The 19,043-nt window shown below is 40.9% G+C and overlaps 1 protein-coding gene across 2 annotated transcripts in view; it reads right to left on the reverse strand.

The window, feature by feature from the left end:
• Nucleotides 1-1,395: 1,395 nt before the first annotated feature.
• Nucleotides 1,396-19,043, reverse strand: part of LOC146316177 (solute carrier family 45 member 3) — a 38,005-nt gene continuing 20,357 nt past the window's right edge. For both annotated transcript variants that reach the window (XM_084734255.1, XM_084734256.1), the window contains exons 2-6: nucleotides 15,267-15,632; nucleotides 8,188-8,378; nucleotides 7,420-8,083; nucleotides 2,598-2,863; nucleotides 1,396-2,504 (exon numbers count right to left, since the gene is read on the reverse strand). In XM_084734255.1, the coding sequence (XP_084590381.1) occupies nucleotides 2,061-2,504; nucleotides 2,598-2,863; nucleotides 7,420-8,083; nucleotides 8,188-8,378; nucleotides 15,267-15,414 (1,713 nt within the window). In that variant the 5' untranslated portion in view covers nucleotides 15,415-15,632 and the 3' untranslated portion in view covers nucleotides 1,396-2,060. The remainder of the gene's footprint in view (nucleotides 2,505-2,597; nucleotides 2,864-7,419; nucleotides 8,084-8,187; nucleotides 8,379-15,266; nucleotides 15,633-19,043) is intronic.

A 19,043-nucleotide genomic window follows, 5' to 3' on the forward strand; every position in this document is an offset into this window, starting at 1 on the left:
TTGACTCCGCAGCAGTGTCAACATGACAAACAAATCCTCTGCCATTTTTACTTCTCTCACGCTGAGCGTACCTCAGGCAATAAGATCCTTCAGGGCTATTTGTATCTGCTGAACCCAATTCATCACCCCTCGTGTAGGATCACACAACCTGGATACAAAACGCTCACATGAACTCACTTACCGGTTGCGAAACAAGCATGGTGTTTACACCAACCGGCCAAGTTCAAAAGCTCAACTGAAGGCCACAATACATTGTAACACAGAGTATCAGACAGACCAGGCTGAAGTCAATACAGTTCATCAAAACTGCGCACACTCGAGTCAAATCGCTTTTCATTAGTCTCATACTTTCACACTGCCTGTCCTCCATGTACACATACATACACACATGCACGCACGCACGCACACACAGCTTGACCTTCAGCCCATCAATATACAGTGCCTACTCTTGCATCATTTTCAGTAACCAAATATTTCCATTTACTGCATTACATGATTTTTTTTTGGTCTTTCAGGAATGGGTGCTATGAAGTGGGCTTCCATCAGACATCCCCCTACATGTTTACATTACATAACGAGCCCATCTGGATGTCCTAGATTGTCATTTAAGAATACAGTAAAACATGAAGGTTTAGGCCGCAGGGAAAGTGTTTTTTTTTTGTTGTTTTTTTTTTAATCAGTGGCATAAGGACAGGATGGGATACTAAAAACAAGGTGCTAACCTGAGACGACTGTCCTGATCAGATGGTTGGGCAGGATGAGCAATCAACTACACTAGACTACTCTTGATTATCTAGACAGAGGCCATTGGATGCAATATTTCCAGTTCCGGTAAACAGCTTCATTCTCAAACCACCACAGTCGATAACCTCACCTCAACAGGTTGCATAACAAAACTCCCATAGGGATATACAGTATATTTGTATACAAAATATTTACAGTCAAACTGCTCATTAATTTATAGGTGACACTGGGGTGGGGGGGGGGCATACAGTAAGTTGGGGTCAACTTCAGAGTACAGCTGACTTTTTAAAGGGGTACTCCACCAATTTTACACAGATGTCAGAAGAGCTTGGTCAAATCTGAGAAAATAACCTGGATGATGTCATAGTGATGTAATCAGGGTTATTTTGGGTTAGGGTTGAGATTTCAGTGATAAGAAATAAAACAGCCTTACAAAATGAGGGCCTGGAGCTTACAAGATGATGGCACTTAACATGTAGAGGCGGCCTAACGAAAGATGATCCAGGGTTGAATTATTGGAAATGCAGGATCCAGCATTTTTGAAAAACAACATTCTGACAGTTTTTTTGTTAATGGGTCTTTTGCAAGTCCCCAAACATTATGGAGCTGCAGTACTAAATCGCTGGAGTACCCCTTCAGGTCCAATGGTCCCACTTGTTGTTATATTTTCTGAATGGGTAGAGACAATGCATTTATCTATCCATGCTGCCGTTGTAAAGAAAGACAGGCCTGCCTCAATAAGATGATGACTGGCTTAGTGACACTGTAGGTGAGTCTGTACAAGCCAGTACTGTGTTTGACATATTTTTTTTTTCAAGTACAAAACAGACTGTACTTTTATAAATGGTGGCTAGTTCAGGATAAGACCATTAAGTAAAACATAAAAAGGTTAGTAGCTGTGTATCTGAGGTTGATGAGTTCTACAGTAAGTCTGTTTGTGGTACCTGAGGAAAAAGATGATGGACAGAAAAGATGTCACAACAAAAGGGCTTCAGAGAGATTTCTATAGAATTCAGTTGCATTCAGTACAGGCAGTACCACACCTGTCCTGAGCACACAGTTGGTGTTGACTCTTCAGGTGGCTAACATGGAAACTGCACCTTACTGGCTGATAAAAAGTCAATTATGACATTTTCTTTCTCTCATAACCTGCCATACACTGACAGACACACACTTTCCCAACAGAACAAACACACGGTACTATAGCACAAGGCATTCAGGAAACAGTAGTGCATTGTTGAGTTCCGCCCAAGGAACCTGAATGACTGATTGATTATTTGTGATTCCACCACTCCCAAATCTTTTGCATGTATTTCTCAGCTCTTGAGGTCCTTTTGGTCAAAGATGATTTGACTGGCCAGGTAGATGGCAACAGCACCGAAGATGGCAGAGGAGGCGATATAGGCAGTGACGGACTGTGCGAACTGAACGATCATGCCCATGAAGAGGGTGGGGAAAACCTGAGAGAGGAGGAAGGTGCTGTCTAAGATGGCAAAGTCCAAACCCACACCTCTTTTCTCAAAGCCCGGCTCAGCCTCCTCCTGCTCGGTGCCGCCAGAGCTGTGAGAGGAGCCGTTCTGGCTGTGTGGACTGGGGTAGTACTCATAACTGTCCTGACTGAAGAAGGCATTCCCATAGGGAGCCCCTGTTTTGTGGATCAGTCCGTCCTCCTCTTCCACAGGAGTCAAATACACAGAGTCCCGCTTGGTTGTAATACCATTTTTATGGATGCTTTTGGTTTTCTTTTTTGGCATATAGACCTGAAATTAGACAAGACAAGAATCAGCTTATCAATCACAGAGATCTTCTAAACACACTCTCCTTGTGTATACGGCTATAAGATCTTAACTCACCTCTTTCTCCTTGTGGTAGTGGCAGGTGAGGGTGTAGGGCAGAGTCTGCAGTGTGGCGTACGCATAGCCAGTGAGGGCCGCCATTGCAGTTACCAAGACCACACTTTTGGACAGGCAGATGACCATAGCAGAGATGGTAAAGCTCACCATGCTGCTCAGGTAGACCCACCGTGAGCCAAAATGGCGAACCAAACGACTCATGACCAGAGAGAAGAAGGTTGAGGTAGCACACTGCAGGAATAGGCCCAGACTGCCCATACGGATACCTGAAAGAAAAATGTCACTTTGTTACACCAAATTCAGTGCATATATGCAGGTTTTTAATTGCAGCTAAACCCACTAAAAATAGGCAATTGACCTTTTTTCAATTGCCTGTACACCCATTCACCTTCATTTCTTTCTGATGTGCGCTGGAAAACTGAGACTCAGTTTATGTCTGTGCAGGAGAGCAGAGAGTGTGTCTGTGTCTTCAGCTCTCAGTACTTTTGCAGCTTCTAACTGAATCTCTGTGGTTTGAAGTTTAAGTCCTCTCCTGCATCGCTCTTTGTGCTTTCTGGTATCTGCTTTATTTTACTGTTTCACATTGCTTTCAGCAGGATAGGAGTTGTGTTAATTTACTGCCAATGAAAACCCAACATTTCCAGATTTTTCTGCTTCATAATAAAATCTTGAAGATAAGAAAAAAACGGGGGACTTTTATGTTCATCCACCATAAGATGTTGAACGCTGAAAAGAAGTGAAAATAGCATGTCCCACCAGATGTGATGTTTACATCACTGCCGATTGGACCTGGAGCCGATTACTGCCTAGTCATTTGACCTGAGAGTGAATGCCAACTGTACCCTTTTCCACTGAAGACAAAAGTGAGATGCTAGTTGGTGTTGGTCTTCAGACATCCTCTGTAAGACACTCAGTGTAATGATGTATGGTATGTTACAAAATGTTGTCATGTTTCGTTGTCAGTACAAAGACTATCTGACGTCTGTATTAACTCTAATCATTCCCTTTTATGGCCACATCTAGGCAAAAATGCTTGACCACTGACAAACCCTGTGTTAACTTGAAACTGTGATGCATAAACAACTCTTGGGTGAGCTAGAAACCCTGCTGTTTGCTTGAGCCCATAAACACACAGGCACAGATCTGGTTGGGGGGACATTCACAGAGCTCTGCAGCACAGACGCTCTGTTTGGGGTGACTGACTTGGCCTATCACAGAGAACATTAACCTTAGATAAGCCCTTGAAAAGCCAGAGGGCGGCACACATAGGCTGCTCCCTGTTTACAGAGGCACTGTGCCTCTTGGCCAGAGTCTGGCCCAATCAGCCAACCAAACAACAAGCATTTGAACGAGGTCTAACAAACTGACCAAGGCAGAATTTTAAGTTTCATTTGACATGCAACTGTGGGACTGCATGAGGTAGGCTACTTTAGACAGACTACCCACAGTAGATGCAGGTAGGCACACACCCAGTTTAGAGAATCAACACAGAAGCTAAGCAATGTACTGCTGTCGACAGGGTTAGCAACAAAAGATATTTCGCCACTTAGAAGAGGATCCACCTAAAAAAAGAACCCAATATTTAAATACTTCCGCCATTGAACTTTGCCATCAGCAAGCGTTTTCCAACTCGAAACCGCTATTATATGAGCCAAATATTGCTCTCTCTCCACACCAACCAGACTCCATGTGCAAATTCAGAAATTTTACCTTGTAGAACACAGAAGTTGCTGCCATGGAGTTTGGTTGGTTTGGAAAGCGTGATATTTGACTTATATAACAGTGTTTTCCCATCAGAAAAGGCTGTCTGACGACATATATGCATCACAGTATGATGCATGTGAAACTTATATGAACCAGCCAGTACCACAAGAGCTAATGACAACATTCTTATGACTGTGCAACTGCTATTTATAAAAAAAATTGAACAAAATGTTTGTTTAGCTCTCCAGTACAGTATAGTCATAAGAGCATTTGCACCCTCCCTCTGAACTCTGCCTTTAGAAGTAAACATTAAATTTCCATATTTTGACTGAATCACAGAGTGCAACAATTTTCCAAAAATTGTGCTCAACTATGGGATTTTCGCTATGGGAAAATTCTCCCATTTTTAATGATGTTTCCAACCTATTTATTTCACTCATTAAAGTTATTTTTTTCATTTTAGTACCAGTCCATGCAAGCTGCACTGCCTACATGTCGTGACTGTTTTTTATTTCAGCCAGCATTCAGCCTGATCTCTCAGCTTGCTCTCTGTGAACAGTGTGGGTCAGAAGTTCAGCAGCAGCGCAGAGAATCACTTATGTGAAAGGAGTGTGTGGCTCAAATTACTCCTGGAAAGCAAGAAGCTGCCGAGCCCACTTTACAAACACTACAGAAGCTAATGAGGACCGAAATTCAAGCCCTGAGAGATATGGGACTGGGCCAGAATGCCAGTGAATCTGTGCACAGCAGAACTGCTGCAGTATGGGAACGTTTCTCTAGTACAAGCTTCATAAATCACTACATTGCACTGCAACCCTTCACAGAAGGAAAGATGATTGGGAAAAAAAAGCAGTTACAGTGAAGAAATACAGTAAGATAACCTTGATGTGGAGAAAATCAGCAGGATGAATGATGTGGTTTAATAACATCCGTTGCATTTCAGATTAAACAAACCGGCTCAGACAGACCTCAGAATTGTGTGGTTTGGCCATCTACCTGACATGAATGAACATGTTCTTTGTGTGCCAATTCCTTGACATTAATTCTTTGTGAGTGTGACATTCCTCGTGGTCCAGCAAGCACAGGGAGGAGAGACAGAGGAAAAGTGAAAAGTAAACAAAGGAGGGAAGGGAGGGAGAAAGAGGTGGAGAAAAAGGGAGGACAAAAGAATGTGGATGGATGGATGAAAACGAGAGAGAAAGAATTGAGAGGGAGAAGAATGGTTGAGAAAAATTACTAAAGGATGAGAAAACAGGTGGACGGTAGTAGGAAAGGACTGATAAAATGAGAAGTGAGAAGTATGTAAAAAAAAAATACTGGAAAAGAACAGAGAGAAATGCAGTGTCAGGAAGTCTGGCTGAACAAAGGGACACTTAAAACCCAGACATGGCCCATTGTATTCATAAATCTACAACAAGAAGCTGGTCTCTCATTTGTTTACTTCAGCTTAAGCTTCACCTTTGCTATATTTTACCAGACAGTGTTTCAGAATGAACAGTAAAGAAATAAGTCTTCTTAGCATGCTTAACGCTCTTACACCACTGACACAACAGATTTGTTCAGGTTTATCTGCCTTCATATTGTCTATCTAAAGGTTATATTTAGGTAGAATCATACAGCTAAGCATTTGCATAGCTATAGAATACAGCCATACAACTGTCTAGTAGGATTAGTGACAACTCTGTGATTTACAGAGCAGGAACAGGAACAGATAAAGAGACTGTGTGTGTATTTGTTTACAATTTCCAAAGTGCAGGGGTGGAAAGCAATACCTGAAATTCCTTGGATTGGCTTGACATGGACTTAAGCACACATACCCAAAGGATTAGTTACTTGTTCAGTGGCATAACTACACAAAATGTTCATCATCTAATGTCAAGTCTTGGTTACGTCAGAGTCTATGCTAACCCTGGTCTTTGTTGTATATGCCCTATACCTTGTCAGCAGCCAAAATGAGGGCAGCAGGAATGCATGTAGGCATGTAGGAACACAAGCTTGATCTCTGTCCTCCACCTGTGCCTAAGGAATGTGAGTGCATCCTGCCCAGCTGTGACAGAGCAGGCGGCACACTAATGACCCTGAACTACGCTCTGTGGACAAGGCAGTGCAGGTAAGACAAAAGGTAGGACATGTCTCGTGCAAGGCTGTCAAAAGTACTGATACTTAAGTACTTTTTCAATACCGTTTGTCATTTTACAAGTTACAAAAGCATGTGTAAAACTGTGCAAATAGAAAGACTACACACCTAGAAGACTTCATGACTTTCTCCCTCCACAAATTAAAGTAGGCCCTGAAGCTACAATGTCTGTGTGGTTTTGTACCAAGATATAGTCGCATGAGCAAAAGGAAAGATAATTTTATAAGGGACAGCAATGTTGGTGATGTATATTTTGCAAGATGAGAGATGTAGTTCACTGAGCAGTTTCACAGAAAACTAAACAGTGATGCAATAAACCTGTGACAAACTGTGCCTATCTTGACTTGTAAAATTATTGTTTGTGAAATTCATGGCACAATTTAAATGTCAACAAAAAGTTATTTGTCTCTCTCAATGAACTGCTCCCAGTGGAAGGGGAAGGGACAGGCAGAAAATGAAGGGGAGGGACTTCAGCTCTCTATAAAATTATTTTTTGTCCTGCCTGAAATTGGGTTTGCAGCAAAACCAGTGTTCAACTTGCTACAACCATAGATTGTATATTAAACAGGAGTACAACCTATTTAATATTCCATCTATGGCTCAAACTCACGATTTGGACTGCTGTACAAATTTTTGCATGTGCAACAGCTGCATATTGCCCCGTTAATTTTATATTTGATTTAAAAAAAAAAGAAGAAGAAATTAGCCTATTTTTGTGTGCATAGGCTTTTTTCCCTTTTTGCTGTGGTATTGAAAGAGATCTGGAATATCATTTTTTTTATTCTAGTGTTGTATCAAGGATTAAAATTTTAATGTTGTGACAACTCTAGTGCAATGGCAATTTGCTTCACAAGGCACCGTCTCATAATATCTTGTGTGTATACCACAATAAGATATTTTTATATGATATAGTCTAAAGATTAAAAGAAGAGACTTGCATAACACAAATCTTTAAGATACTGCATAAAGAGAAGAACTGACCTTCATCATATCTTTGCCTGGACACACTTCCTGGTAATGCACTGGGCACACCCTCGTACAGGCCCTCCCCCACAAAGTCTGTGTAGAAAAGCATAAAAGACATGACAGCCATCCAGCTGCAGAGCTGAGCCACACACAGCTGCCTCATCACCCGCGGGACGTGGCAGTAGCTCCTGTAAATGGCCGGGGTCATGGACCAGCATGTCCTCAGCAGGCACAGCAGGGGTCCTGACTTCAGCAGCCTCAGTTTGCACTTCAGCAGGTAGCAGCATGAGCGTGGCACGCCGCACCGGCCGGCCTCCATCGCACCAGTCCCTGACTCAAGTAATGATCCAGAGCCTGCCAAGACACTGCTGGCACACGAGGGTTCCTCAGAAACCTTCATGGTGATGAGCACACTGGAGATGAAGATGAGGATGAGGAGGGAGAAGAGGCACTCGGCCTGGCCTCCAAGGTAAGCGGAGAGGAGGCCACGACTCCAGTCGAGTGCAGGTAGCAAATAACCAACACAGCCTCCCAAGCTGACCATGAAGGAGAACATGGCAAAGGCTTGGCCGCAGTCCTCCTCGTCCCGATACAAGTCCGACAAAAGAGCCTCCAGTGGTGTGAAGCACACCTGTCCACAGAAGTCCAGGAGCCCCACCCCAAGGATAAGGAAGCCCACCTGTAGCAAAGCAACAATGACATTAGAGTTAATTTCTTATTTTGTGTGGTTTGTAGGGATAATTCACCACAAGGACAATCACAAACGATGAACAGGTGTCCTACCTGGAGAGTCCGCCCACCCCAGGCAAGGCGTGCAGCCAGTACATCAGCGTGGGGAATGATGACAAGCGCCAACAGGACTCCCAAAGACAGCAGCCAGATGAAAGGCCGTCGCCTGCCATAACTGCTGTTGCAGTGGTCACTGGCTGAGCCAATCAGAGGGATGAACAGAAGGCCGAGCACTGGACCGATACCTGTAGACAGAATCAGGGATAAAACAAGTCAGTTTAGTTAAAAGGGAAAATTTAGAACTATTCATGTTGTAGTCAATTGAAGGAATAAATTCCTCATTGCATGCTGACTGAGAAAGCTGAGTTCTCATGCTGCTGAATCTGATGTTCTTCCTGCATCTAGCGATGTCATAGTGATGTAGTTGGTTTTATGGAAGAACTACAGGCTATTTCAGCTTGGATTTCTGGTCTCGGCCTATAGATAGCAAGGGGGCGTGCTAGATAAGCATTTTTGTCATTTAATAGTATGTTTTGGCCAACAAAGTAATAGATAGAAACTGTGCAGCACATGGGGGTGCAACTCTAGTTTTAAGTCAGTGCCTTAGTTAAGGGCATACATGTTGTATGAAGCCAGAGCGCACAGAGTAAACCAGTGCAAACATGGGGAGAACATGTAAACTCCACACCAGATGTGACCCCAGCTAACTACTGAGCCACTAAGTCAGAGACAGTACTAAGAGAGCGCATAGAGGAGGAACAGCAAACACACATAGGATAGGACAAAGTAGAAGGAAATTTGGACAAGGGCATGTGGGCACAATATGAATTTACAAATGTTTCAAAACAGACTGCATAAGAGGGACAAAGTATTTTCCTTCTGAAACACTGTCACACGTCAAGTTGGTATGATGTCCTTAAAATGACACATTCCATTTCTATTCAGAAATATCCCACACCAAAAACACAAGTAAAATCTCTGTTCAGCGTCAGTGGCTTAGAACAGTTACTATGACTGTTTGGTGTTCAACACATTAAACGACGTCTACTGGTCCTGTCAGGTCCTCCTTTCAGCTGCCCTACAGGGGGTGAACTGCATGTGTCCCTCTGCCATCATCCCTGACTGCTGCTGATGGTTCATACAGATGGCCCGCTGCCTGAAGGTAACCCACCCCCAGCTCATCCTCTACACGTGGTCGGGCCTGGCTAATTAGAACACACCATGTTCAGACACAATATCTAAAACGACCCAATCTCGGGGCTACAGTGTGACATTTAAAAGGTATCCTGCAGAGTTTTCATTATGGACGAGCATGAATTTGTTTACGTCCAATGTTTCTCATCAAAAGGCACTTTGTCAAAAGCCACGTTGTGAATTCATTCTGTCCTCATGCTTATAAAACACATAATACAAACTAGGGCTAAGCTGATAAACTGATTATATATATTTATATATAAATATATATATATATATATATAAATATTTATTTATTAGGGGTGTGTCTAACTGACTGAGACTGATTCAGTATGTATCTCGATACATGTTAAACAATACAATATATTTTAAATAGCAATCGATTCGGTTCGATTCAGCTCTGTCACGATCCGATACGATATGAAGTAATACAAGATAATGTAATGTGTGAAATTTTACATTTTGATTCAACTAATGCTATATTTGTAGAGTGCTATTAGTTACAAAAAGACATCCTGATAGTTTTACTAAATATAGTAACAGTAGAGACAGAGAGAAGGAGACGTTACAGTGATGTTAACATCTTATTATGAGTCTTGTGTAAATGAGATACTGTACAAAAAATGAGAATCTGGGAACAAACTTTAAAACTGTTTAAAATATTAGTATTTTTGCAGTGAGATGATCTGCTGCTCTGTTTCATATGAAGAGTGCTGTGGTTTGGACTAGTGTGGGGGAACAGTGACCCACAGAGACGTCATGTCACTGAGAGAGCAGGTAACACAGAACATCAGACTCGCGTCTCTGTACTCTGCTGTCTGACACGTTTTGCATGAATGATTTGCAGCAGTGTTCCTCATCTTTCTTATAAAACCCAGAACTTATTCTACACTTGTGCGCTTATGAAAGTTTGGTCGTGCGATGCGGTACAATGTCACTTCTGTCACTGTTTGCAGCGCTGTCTGTTTTGAGCAAATGAAGAGGAGACACAGAAGAGGGAGGAGGGAGCGCTTGTTCTATGTGAGCACAGCAGCAGGCGTCCAGCGAGAGCAGTGCAGGCAGAGGCAGGAGGAGACAGAAAATGGAGGAAAGTTACAGTGGCAGCTCCCTGATGCCAAAAATGAAACATATGCGCGTCCTAATGAGATTTAACGATGCGCTAGTGCAGCATCGATTTGTTTCCAATTCATGTTCAGCTTTTAAACTGAACCAATGCACTCGTATCTTACACATTAAAGTCCGATGCATAAGTGAATCGTTACACCCCTAATTTGTATATACATATACATATATATATACACACATATACATATATAAAATTATATGAGGGCACTGAAACCATAAACTTTTCCATTGTAACTTTAATAATTATAAATAATTATCAATAAAAAAACAAATACAACAATTTAACTTAAGGAAAAGCATCAAACATACATAAAAATAAAAAACAAAAACAATCTGTATTATGCTCTATAAAAAATGTGGGACAATTATGCTGAGACTGATACAGACCACGCCAATACCATCGGCTGACCAATATATCAGACTAGCCCTAATACAAACCTCCTCCAAAACACCATTATCTACAGCACCACTAGGGGTCAAAAACTCCACAGCAGATTACCATGACTGAAATACACAACTTAACCAACATCCATTTATAGTCTTGATACAGTTTCACAAGAACCTAAAACACAGAGAAAGGAAGACGCATTTTGTTTTTCTGGTGTCTGAAGAGCACTCCAAAACACACAGAGTCCAGGGGGCCCTGAAAATAGACGAGCACAGACAAAGAGACCGACGGGCAACTTGAGAAAGACAGACAGGTCGACTGCAGCTAGGCAGTCAGTAACTCCACCACCTTTCATGCTGCTGCAGCTGTGGAGGCTCATCCTAACAATCTTCACCATCCACAGCTGTAACTCTTACTGTCTCACACTGTCCCCACTCAGTAGCTGCTCACTACTCCCTGCAATATATACTGTATATATCGCACACATACCAAAGCATGCTTTGCAGCCTCTCAACAAAATACAAGCTGCTTTCAAGCTCTGTTTAGACACACACACACACATAAATCAGTGTGACATCTAATCTTACCCACACACGCTACATATGATCCTACCTAATATAAAACGTGTCACATTCCACAATGTGCTTTGTTACTTAAATACACGTAAATATGCTTAAAATAACAAGAGTAATGGACACGTCAGTATCTTCTTCACTTCCAGAGAGGAAACTGGAGAAAGAAAGTAACAACTGGAGAATGAAGCAGCCAACAAATGGCTATTACATAAAGTAGAAAGCAGCCATCTGAGAACCTGACACTACTGCTTGGGGAAATTAGCTTTAACCCTCCCAAGACACAATATCTATCTTCATTCAAATAACACTCCGGCACTCCATTATAATACAGGCAGATGAGAATTAGGTTGAGTGCCATTTCCAGATTGGCTTACAGTGCAGCATGTTTGGGAGAAACTCTACAATGAAATCATTTTTCTGCATATCACCAGCAGCTGTTACAGAAACGGAAGAGTAGAAGTGTATATTGTTTAATACTTTATACTTGAATAGTCACTTCTGTCAGCCTTTTACGTCGGTGAAATTGTATCTATCATCTGTATAGTCACAAGACAATGTCTCAAAGAGACTCCTTTAGTGAAGACCATGTGAAGGTCATTTGGCCTGACAGGATAAATAAGGCAACCATTCACGTTGCTTACAAGTAAACTCAGTTACAATGTGCAAACCATATGGGTGATGTTAAAAGTGTGTATGCACAGTACACACATGCCACAATTTGCTAGCACCAACATGACTGGCCCTTTTCAAAACCTGTCTTAATGTTTGCGTCGGGCAGAGTTCCAAATAGTTTCAGTAAATTCTTACAGACTATTGTTAGACTGAAAGGTCTGAGGCAACTGAAGCCACAAATACACAACCACAGGCAAAACTGAATTACATGTTAGCCAGACATAATGGTGCGGTCATCAGCTGCAGACCAGTGTTTGTGGTGTGTATGACCATTTTTGCACAAGGCAGTGCACTGCAGAGAGAGGGATACTTTTCATGGCTGTTCTCAGAATTCCTGGATATGATCATGCACCTCACTGTAAAAAAATTACACAAGTGAAATATATCTTAAAGGGATAGTTCACCCAAAAATGAAAATTCAATCATTATCGACTCATCCTCATGCTGATTGACTGCATTGGAGAATCTCCCAAACAATGGAAGTGAATGTTGACCAATTTTCAAACTTAAAAAAACAACAGAATAAAAACATAAAATGCCTCCATACTGCTCGTCTTGTGTAATCCATGTCTCCTAAAGCTCCAACATGCCAAGTTGACTAAAAAATGGCATGATGAGACTTTAGGAGACATGGATTATGCCAGACAAACATTATGGAGGCATTTTCTGTTTTTTTCCAGTTGTTTTTTACATTTGCAAACCGGTCTCCATTCACTTACATTGTTTGGGAGATTATGCAACACTGTTGGCTAACAAAATAAACCCAACCTTCAACTGGCATGACGGTGAGTAGATAATGACTGAATTTTCATTTTGGGTGAACTATCCCTTTAAAGTGAAAGATAATCCACATTAAAACGGCTAAAAGGAACATTCATATTGTGTTGATTTTGGAGGCCCCTCTGGAAAAAACGATGGTGTTTCTAGGCATTAGGAGAAAAAGCATGGATTTTTTTCATCAGTTTTGTAGAGACACCATTTTACCAGGAAATATTGTGCCTGGTGGCAGACAGATGAAAGTGAGACTTACAGGGAATCAATCTAAACAGATAGCGTCATTATTCTATAGCCATTGCACTGTGCAATCAATATTTACTTCATAATGATAAATTAAAGCAAAAGAACTGTGTATTACCACTTAAAATTGAGACTGTTTCTTAACCAGTTTGAAACTCTTGTAGAATGTTTTAATACCCTCGATTATAATTCAGTGTTAGATGACACAAACACACACTTCAACATCAAAAAAGCCTCTCTTACACAGTCTCAACCAAATATAACAATAATGAGGTTTCTTGGCATCAGTAGCTCACTAACACTACAACAGTGTAAAACTTTAAAGGTAAGTGACTGCGAGATTATCCTGGGTCTGTCATATCTCTGTACATATCATTTCCATCAAGTCCAAACGGAAGATGAGCATTCTGGATTCAAATACATGCTGCCTGCATGATAAATTTCTTTTAAGCCTTTGGTTTGCCATCGAATCAATGTTTACACACCACCTGGTGTGTAACAAAAAACAATGCTTTGTATTTTCTGGCTAATTGTTGCCTGTGCCTCTCAGTGGCACTAATGTGCAACCATCACCTAAGAGGAACACAGACTTAATGGATCATCACTCTAACCTTCTGCACCTTTTACCAAGGAGCAGTGTTGTTTCACAATGCCTCTAAAGAGTGGTTGAAGTGAAAACTGGTTTTGAATTTCAGTGTTTGCCAAATCCCGTACCAAATTTTTCTGCCAGTTCTAGTTCAGATCCTATGCAAAATGCACTCCATAAAATAAGTTAGTAGAGCTAATCAGTTGTCAAGCATTGTGTTCTGTGCTACTGTGATGTACAATATAAATGTCATTACATATATGTTTTTTTTAAGTCAAAGGATTAAGCATTGCATATACGCTTAGACAGTACATATTATATGTAGTAATAGTAGTTATTTTAACTAATAGAAAATGAGATAAGATACATTTAGTGGAAAAATAGTTGCCCCTTGTTTTACAGTGTGTAATGGAATTTCATGAACCGCAATGAGTAACACTGTGTGTCAGTCTGTCTGGAGATCGTGTCTCTTCCCCAGGCAGTTTGCCCTCCTGCTGCCTTCAAATTAGCGCCTGATTACAACCTCCACAAAACAACAGGTGATTTGGCCACTGATTTGGGTAACGGCCTCAATTATGTCTTTATGACCTGAATGGGAAAGAAGATAGGAGCCCTGTGGCATAGTCACACTTCTGTGGAACACACAAGGTCATGTCTTGATGTGTCAAACTCATTTACAAAGCGTACAATCCTCGGAGGGAACAGCCTATTCTGATTTACAGCATTTCTCATGGCGTCAGTAGCAACTAATGAAATAGTTTTCCATTTGGATTACAGATTTAATGTAACCACAGCAAACAAAGCATTCAGACTGATTAAAATAAAACCTCATTTCTTTTCAGCCCTACAGTAATACACAAAGTATTGCAAATTGGATAAATGGCACTCAATAGCTCTAAAATATATATTTTGAAACACTTGGACAAGTAACAATCACTCCTGTGGTCAGTAAACAAGCCACAGAGGAGACAGTTGAATCCATGATGCAGTGAGTGTCTTTTCAATATTAAATACCTCGTCACAAAGGGACAAAGATGGAAATGATGAGACTATGAATATGTGTGAGAAAGAAGAGAACACATGCACACTATGAGGTAGCAGGGATATAACGAACAATCAGTCCGGATTAATATATTGATTCACTGATCAACATTCCAAAAAACATTGACGTAAAGTGAAAACATCAGTCCAGGTTATCATCATCTTTAAAGATAAGCCTTTATTTTGGAATTCTATAGCACGTCTATGTCTATGAACCTTGACAGTTATTACTGAATTTTATATTTTTGTTAAATGTTCTTGTTGCTAAGCCATGTTTTATGTGAGTTAGTGGACTGGACTGAAATTATTTATAAATATTTATGCACTGTTTTTTCTTTTATGGCCAAACGCAGAAAAAAAGAGGCAGCAGCTCCTTGTATAACTGATTGCTATGAGATGATGATATTCCCATTTAACACAACCACAGACCCCTGAACTGAATTGAAATCATATCATGGCAGACTTTGTGATATCAGGAAATATTATATCACTGTCCAAAGAACTGATATAATATCAGTTCCCCCCATGCCCTTACCTAACACCATGGTCATGTAGCGCTCCTCCACTCCAGCCTCCAGTAGCAGCGGGGGCACGTATGTGATGCCAGCTGCCACACAGATCTCCAGGCCACAGGTCAGGGAGTTCAGCAGGACGAGACGCCACTGAGACCTCCATCCAGGCATATTTACAGGGGCTGGCTCGCCTGTCTTCCCCTCTGGGATGGCCACTACTGAGGGCTGGGGAGGGGGGATGAGGGACCCGGGCAGGGGCAAGGGGGGGAGCGTGGGGAGACAGATGGTGCCCCAGTGGGACGAGAAGGCTGTCGGAGAGGGACAGCGGCAAAGACACGTGGATGTCTCAGATGACCTGGAGGATTCATCCTCTTCTCAGCATTCTGGATCTGAGGAGGAGTGGGAGAGGAGAGCATTGAGCAATGGAAAGAAAGTTTGAGAAACTTTTGAAGAAACACCTAAATGTGACATGGTCTCTAAAGAGCATGTCCTCTAGTATATAATTAACCACTATTTCAGACCGTTAGAAAATGTGAGTAAGGGCTAAGGTATGTCATGTTAGACAGGTCATTCCCAGGTTACTACACCTGGAGGTCAACGGCCTCAGGTTGCATGGGGAATGTCTGTGTGACAGCTCTCTCACAGCAGAGTGCAGGTTTCCAGAAACAACAGTCACAAGGATATGATATTGATGTATTCTCAGAGCTCCTCAGCAACAGCTTCAGGACAGCAGGAACAACAACAGGCGGACAGAGGTGATGAGTCAGCTGGAGCGACGTGGCAAACACACCAAACCATTTGCCAGCTGAATTCTTCCTCTCCCTGCTGCTTTGCTCGCCTGTTCTTTAAGTCTCAAAATGCGTTCGGTTGAGGTTTGGGAGATCAACATTTTTTTTTTTTTTTTTTTTTAAAAGGAGTCTAAGTTCTAATTTCTCTCTTTACTGCATCTCACTTTCCTTTCTCCATAATAATTCTACTATTAGTGGGAGGATCTAATACCCAGCCTTTCCCTGGCTGACCCTGTCATTATCTGTATTATTAAGCTCCAACTGCAGTTTTAGTCTCGTACACGAAACCTCCTTCCAGAAGTGTTCGGCAGATTACTACCACCGTTCAGCTGAGAGAGCATAAGACAGACTTCAGCACCTGAAAAGACGTGTGACTACAAAGAGACTATAATGCAGGAGGAAGATTAAGTCATTATGTCACATGCGAGAGGGATGATTTAAAACAGCATATTTTCCCGTGCTAGTTTAAGAGACAGCAAGCTCATAAACTGTGTTGTCACAGTGATACATTTAATTCAGAGATCAAGTTTTGTGTATCAAGACAAACAAAAACAGCAGTATGAACCACAACAACCTTGTTATTTTCTGCACTGATAAAGTCAACCACATGTTGAAAGATACTTTATCCAGTGACAGTAGCTGGCATTCTCCATTATATGCTTATAACTCTAAAAATCAGTCTGCACAATGATTTTAGGTTTAATTTTAGGTCTGATTTTAATTCAAAAAGCAAAAAAAAAAAAAAAATTCACTTAAGAGAAATTGGACTGTGGAGAAACAGACTGATGAGGCAACATGTCTTCAGTACATCAGGCTGCCTCCAATCTGTGCACAGTCATGCACAGATTTGTCTGCTGCTAACGAGCAAAAACAAAAAATAAAACCAAGATATTTTCGTCATCATCCACCAATGAGGTGTGCGTTCTTTTAAAGCAGAGGGAAAGAGCAAGAACAGTCAGAACAGCCGCAAACACAGAAACAACAAGGTGCTATATTTGCATTTGGTGTGACATTTCTCTGCCAATGCTGCCCATCTGTTCTCTCCCAGCAAACAAAATGGATGTCATCATCTTCAACAAGACTTGGTTAATCACAGAAATGTGCTCCGCTCAGTAAGTGATCTCATCAGATTCAGCTTCATACAGCATTACAAGGAAAAAAATCATTTCCATTAGGTAACATGTATAGTGCTGAACAAACAGCTGATGAAGAGACAAAACAGATGACATACTGTTTTCTCAAGGATCTGGAGTTGCTTGGGGCATTGCAACAAAGTTTTCATTATCAACTCAGGAAATCCATGTCCTTAAACCTCCTGGTTTAACATCACTTGCAAAAATCACTGTCATCAGTCATCCCAGACTAACATGGCTCATCTAAAACCTATAGGGCTGACGCAACAAACACAATTTTGAAATATTGCACTGATGACAAGCAGCCTCAGAGGATGGCACACAACCACAACATGATTTTTCTTTTTTAGGGGTTCAAGCGGCAGATCTTGCTGCAGACCCCTATTGTTTTTGTTTTGATTACTCTTTTTCTCTTTCTTTCTTTATTTCTGATAAATTTTCTCCAGCAAAAACATTTGTGCAGCAAAAAACAGAAGATGAAAACCCACCAAAATTGGCAGGTGGGTTGCAAATTTCACCCAGTTTTATCAAAATCCTATTTTTGCTGACTTGTCTTAGACCATTGGGCCAATCGCCCTGAAAATCAGTCAGAATTATCTACAGACTTTGCTGATCTAAAGTTATCAAAGGAATTTTGATCCGTCAATCTGTTTTGATTTTACACAGCAATCAATTTTTATCAAAATAGCTCATTTGCAAAGAGAAAAGTTTATATCTCATAATTGACTGCATGGAAAATCACAAAATCATTATGCAAATCAGTCAATGCATGAATTTTTGTAATGACTGTAAAAAATGGGTGTGACCTATTACAATAAATCTAAATTCATAGACATTTCACAATCCAAACCTGAAAAAAAAAAAAATCAGCCATACGTCCTACAGAGCTGAAATTTCTTTAGCACATCTGCTGAATTGTGACAAAAGTTTGCTTCACTGCAACCTGCGGTCAATTCAAAATTGTGAACGTTCAGCCTCATTTGTTTTCAGCCAACTAAAAAACGAGAGTAATCGGTTGGATGCAAATAACTTTTTTTGATGTTGCATTTCGTGAAAGCTTACACTGCAGCATGAGCTGTACTAGGTTTGTTGTTTTATGGAAGTGATCCTCGTCATCGGTGTGTGTTTTGTCACTACTGTATGCAAATTGACATGTCCCAAAGGTAATGATATAACTATGTGTGCAAAAGAAAATGGTAAAACTGCATGAATTAATTTGCTTGGTAACATTGTGCATCTATTACTAGAACCCAGCAGCTAGGCTGCACTGCCCACTGGGCAGTGACATTACTGCACCCCATTACTTTACTCATTGTAAAATGAATATGCAATACAAATAAAAGACTGGTGCTAATACCACTACTGGTTTAAGAAAATGCCAATACACTTGAGTATCATAATATTGTTTTGGGATACTGAATTGATTCTGTATTTTGATATTGTGATACAGGCAAAGATAGATAGCAGTGATTCATTGTGTTGTGTTAAATGCACATCTGCTAGATAACAGTGTTATTTATCTTCACTGTTCTGATTGCATTAAAAAAGTTAACTTTCTAACTCAAGAGTTTATGATATGGTGCTGTGTTCTTTAAAGTATATCAGTTTTCCTAAAAAATGATTTAAAATAAAAAAAAAAAAAAAAACATATGACCATGTTCACAGTATTGCAATATATTACAATACCGCACACCATGCTGTTGAGCCAATCTAAATAACCACAGAGGAAATTTCATCACCCCGACAACCCTACTAAAACTGATGTGTGCCTTTCATATCATTGTTATCAAAAATCTTGACTGAATGTCATCAGTGATGCCATCAGAGTTCCTACGGCATTCATACATTCCCAGCTCAGTCATTGCGAGTCCATTGATAT

This window comes from Lutjanus erythropterus, chromosome 13 (assembly GCF_056507025.1).
Source record: "Lutjanus erythropterus isolate fLutEry1 chromosome 13, fLutEry1.hap2, whole genome shotgun sequence".
In the NCBI taxonomy this organism is placed as follows: domain Eukaryota; kingdom Metazoa; phylum Chordata; class Actinopteri; order Lutjaniformes; family Lutjanidae; genus Lutjanus; species Lutjanus erythropterus.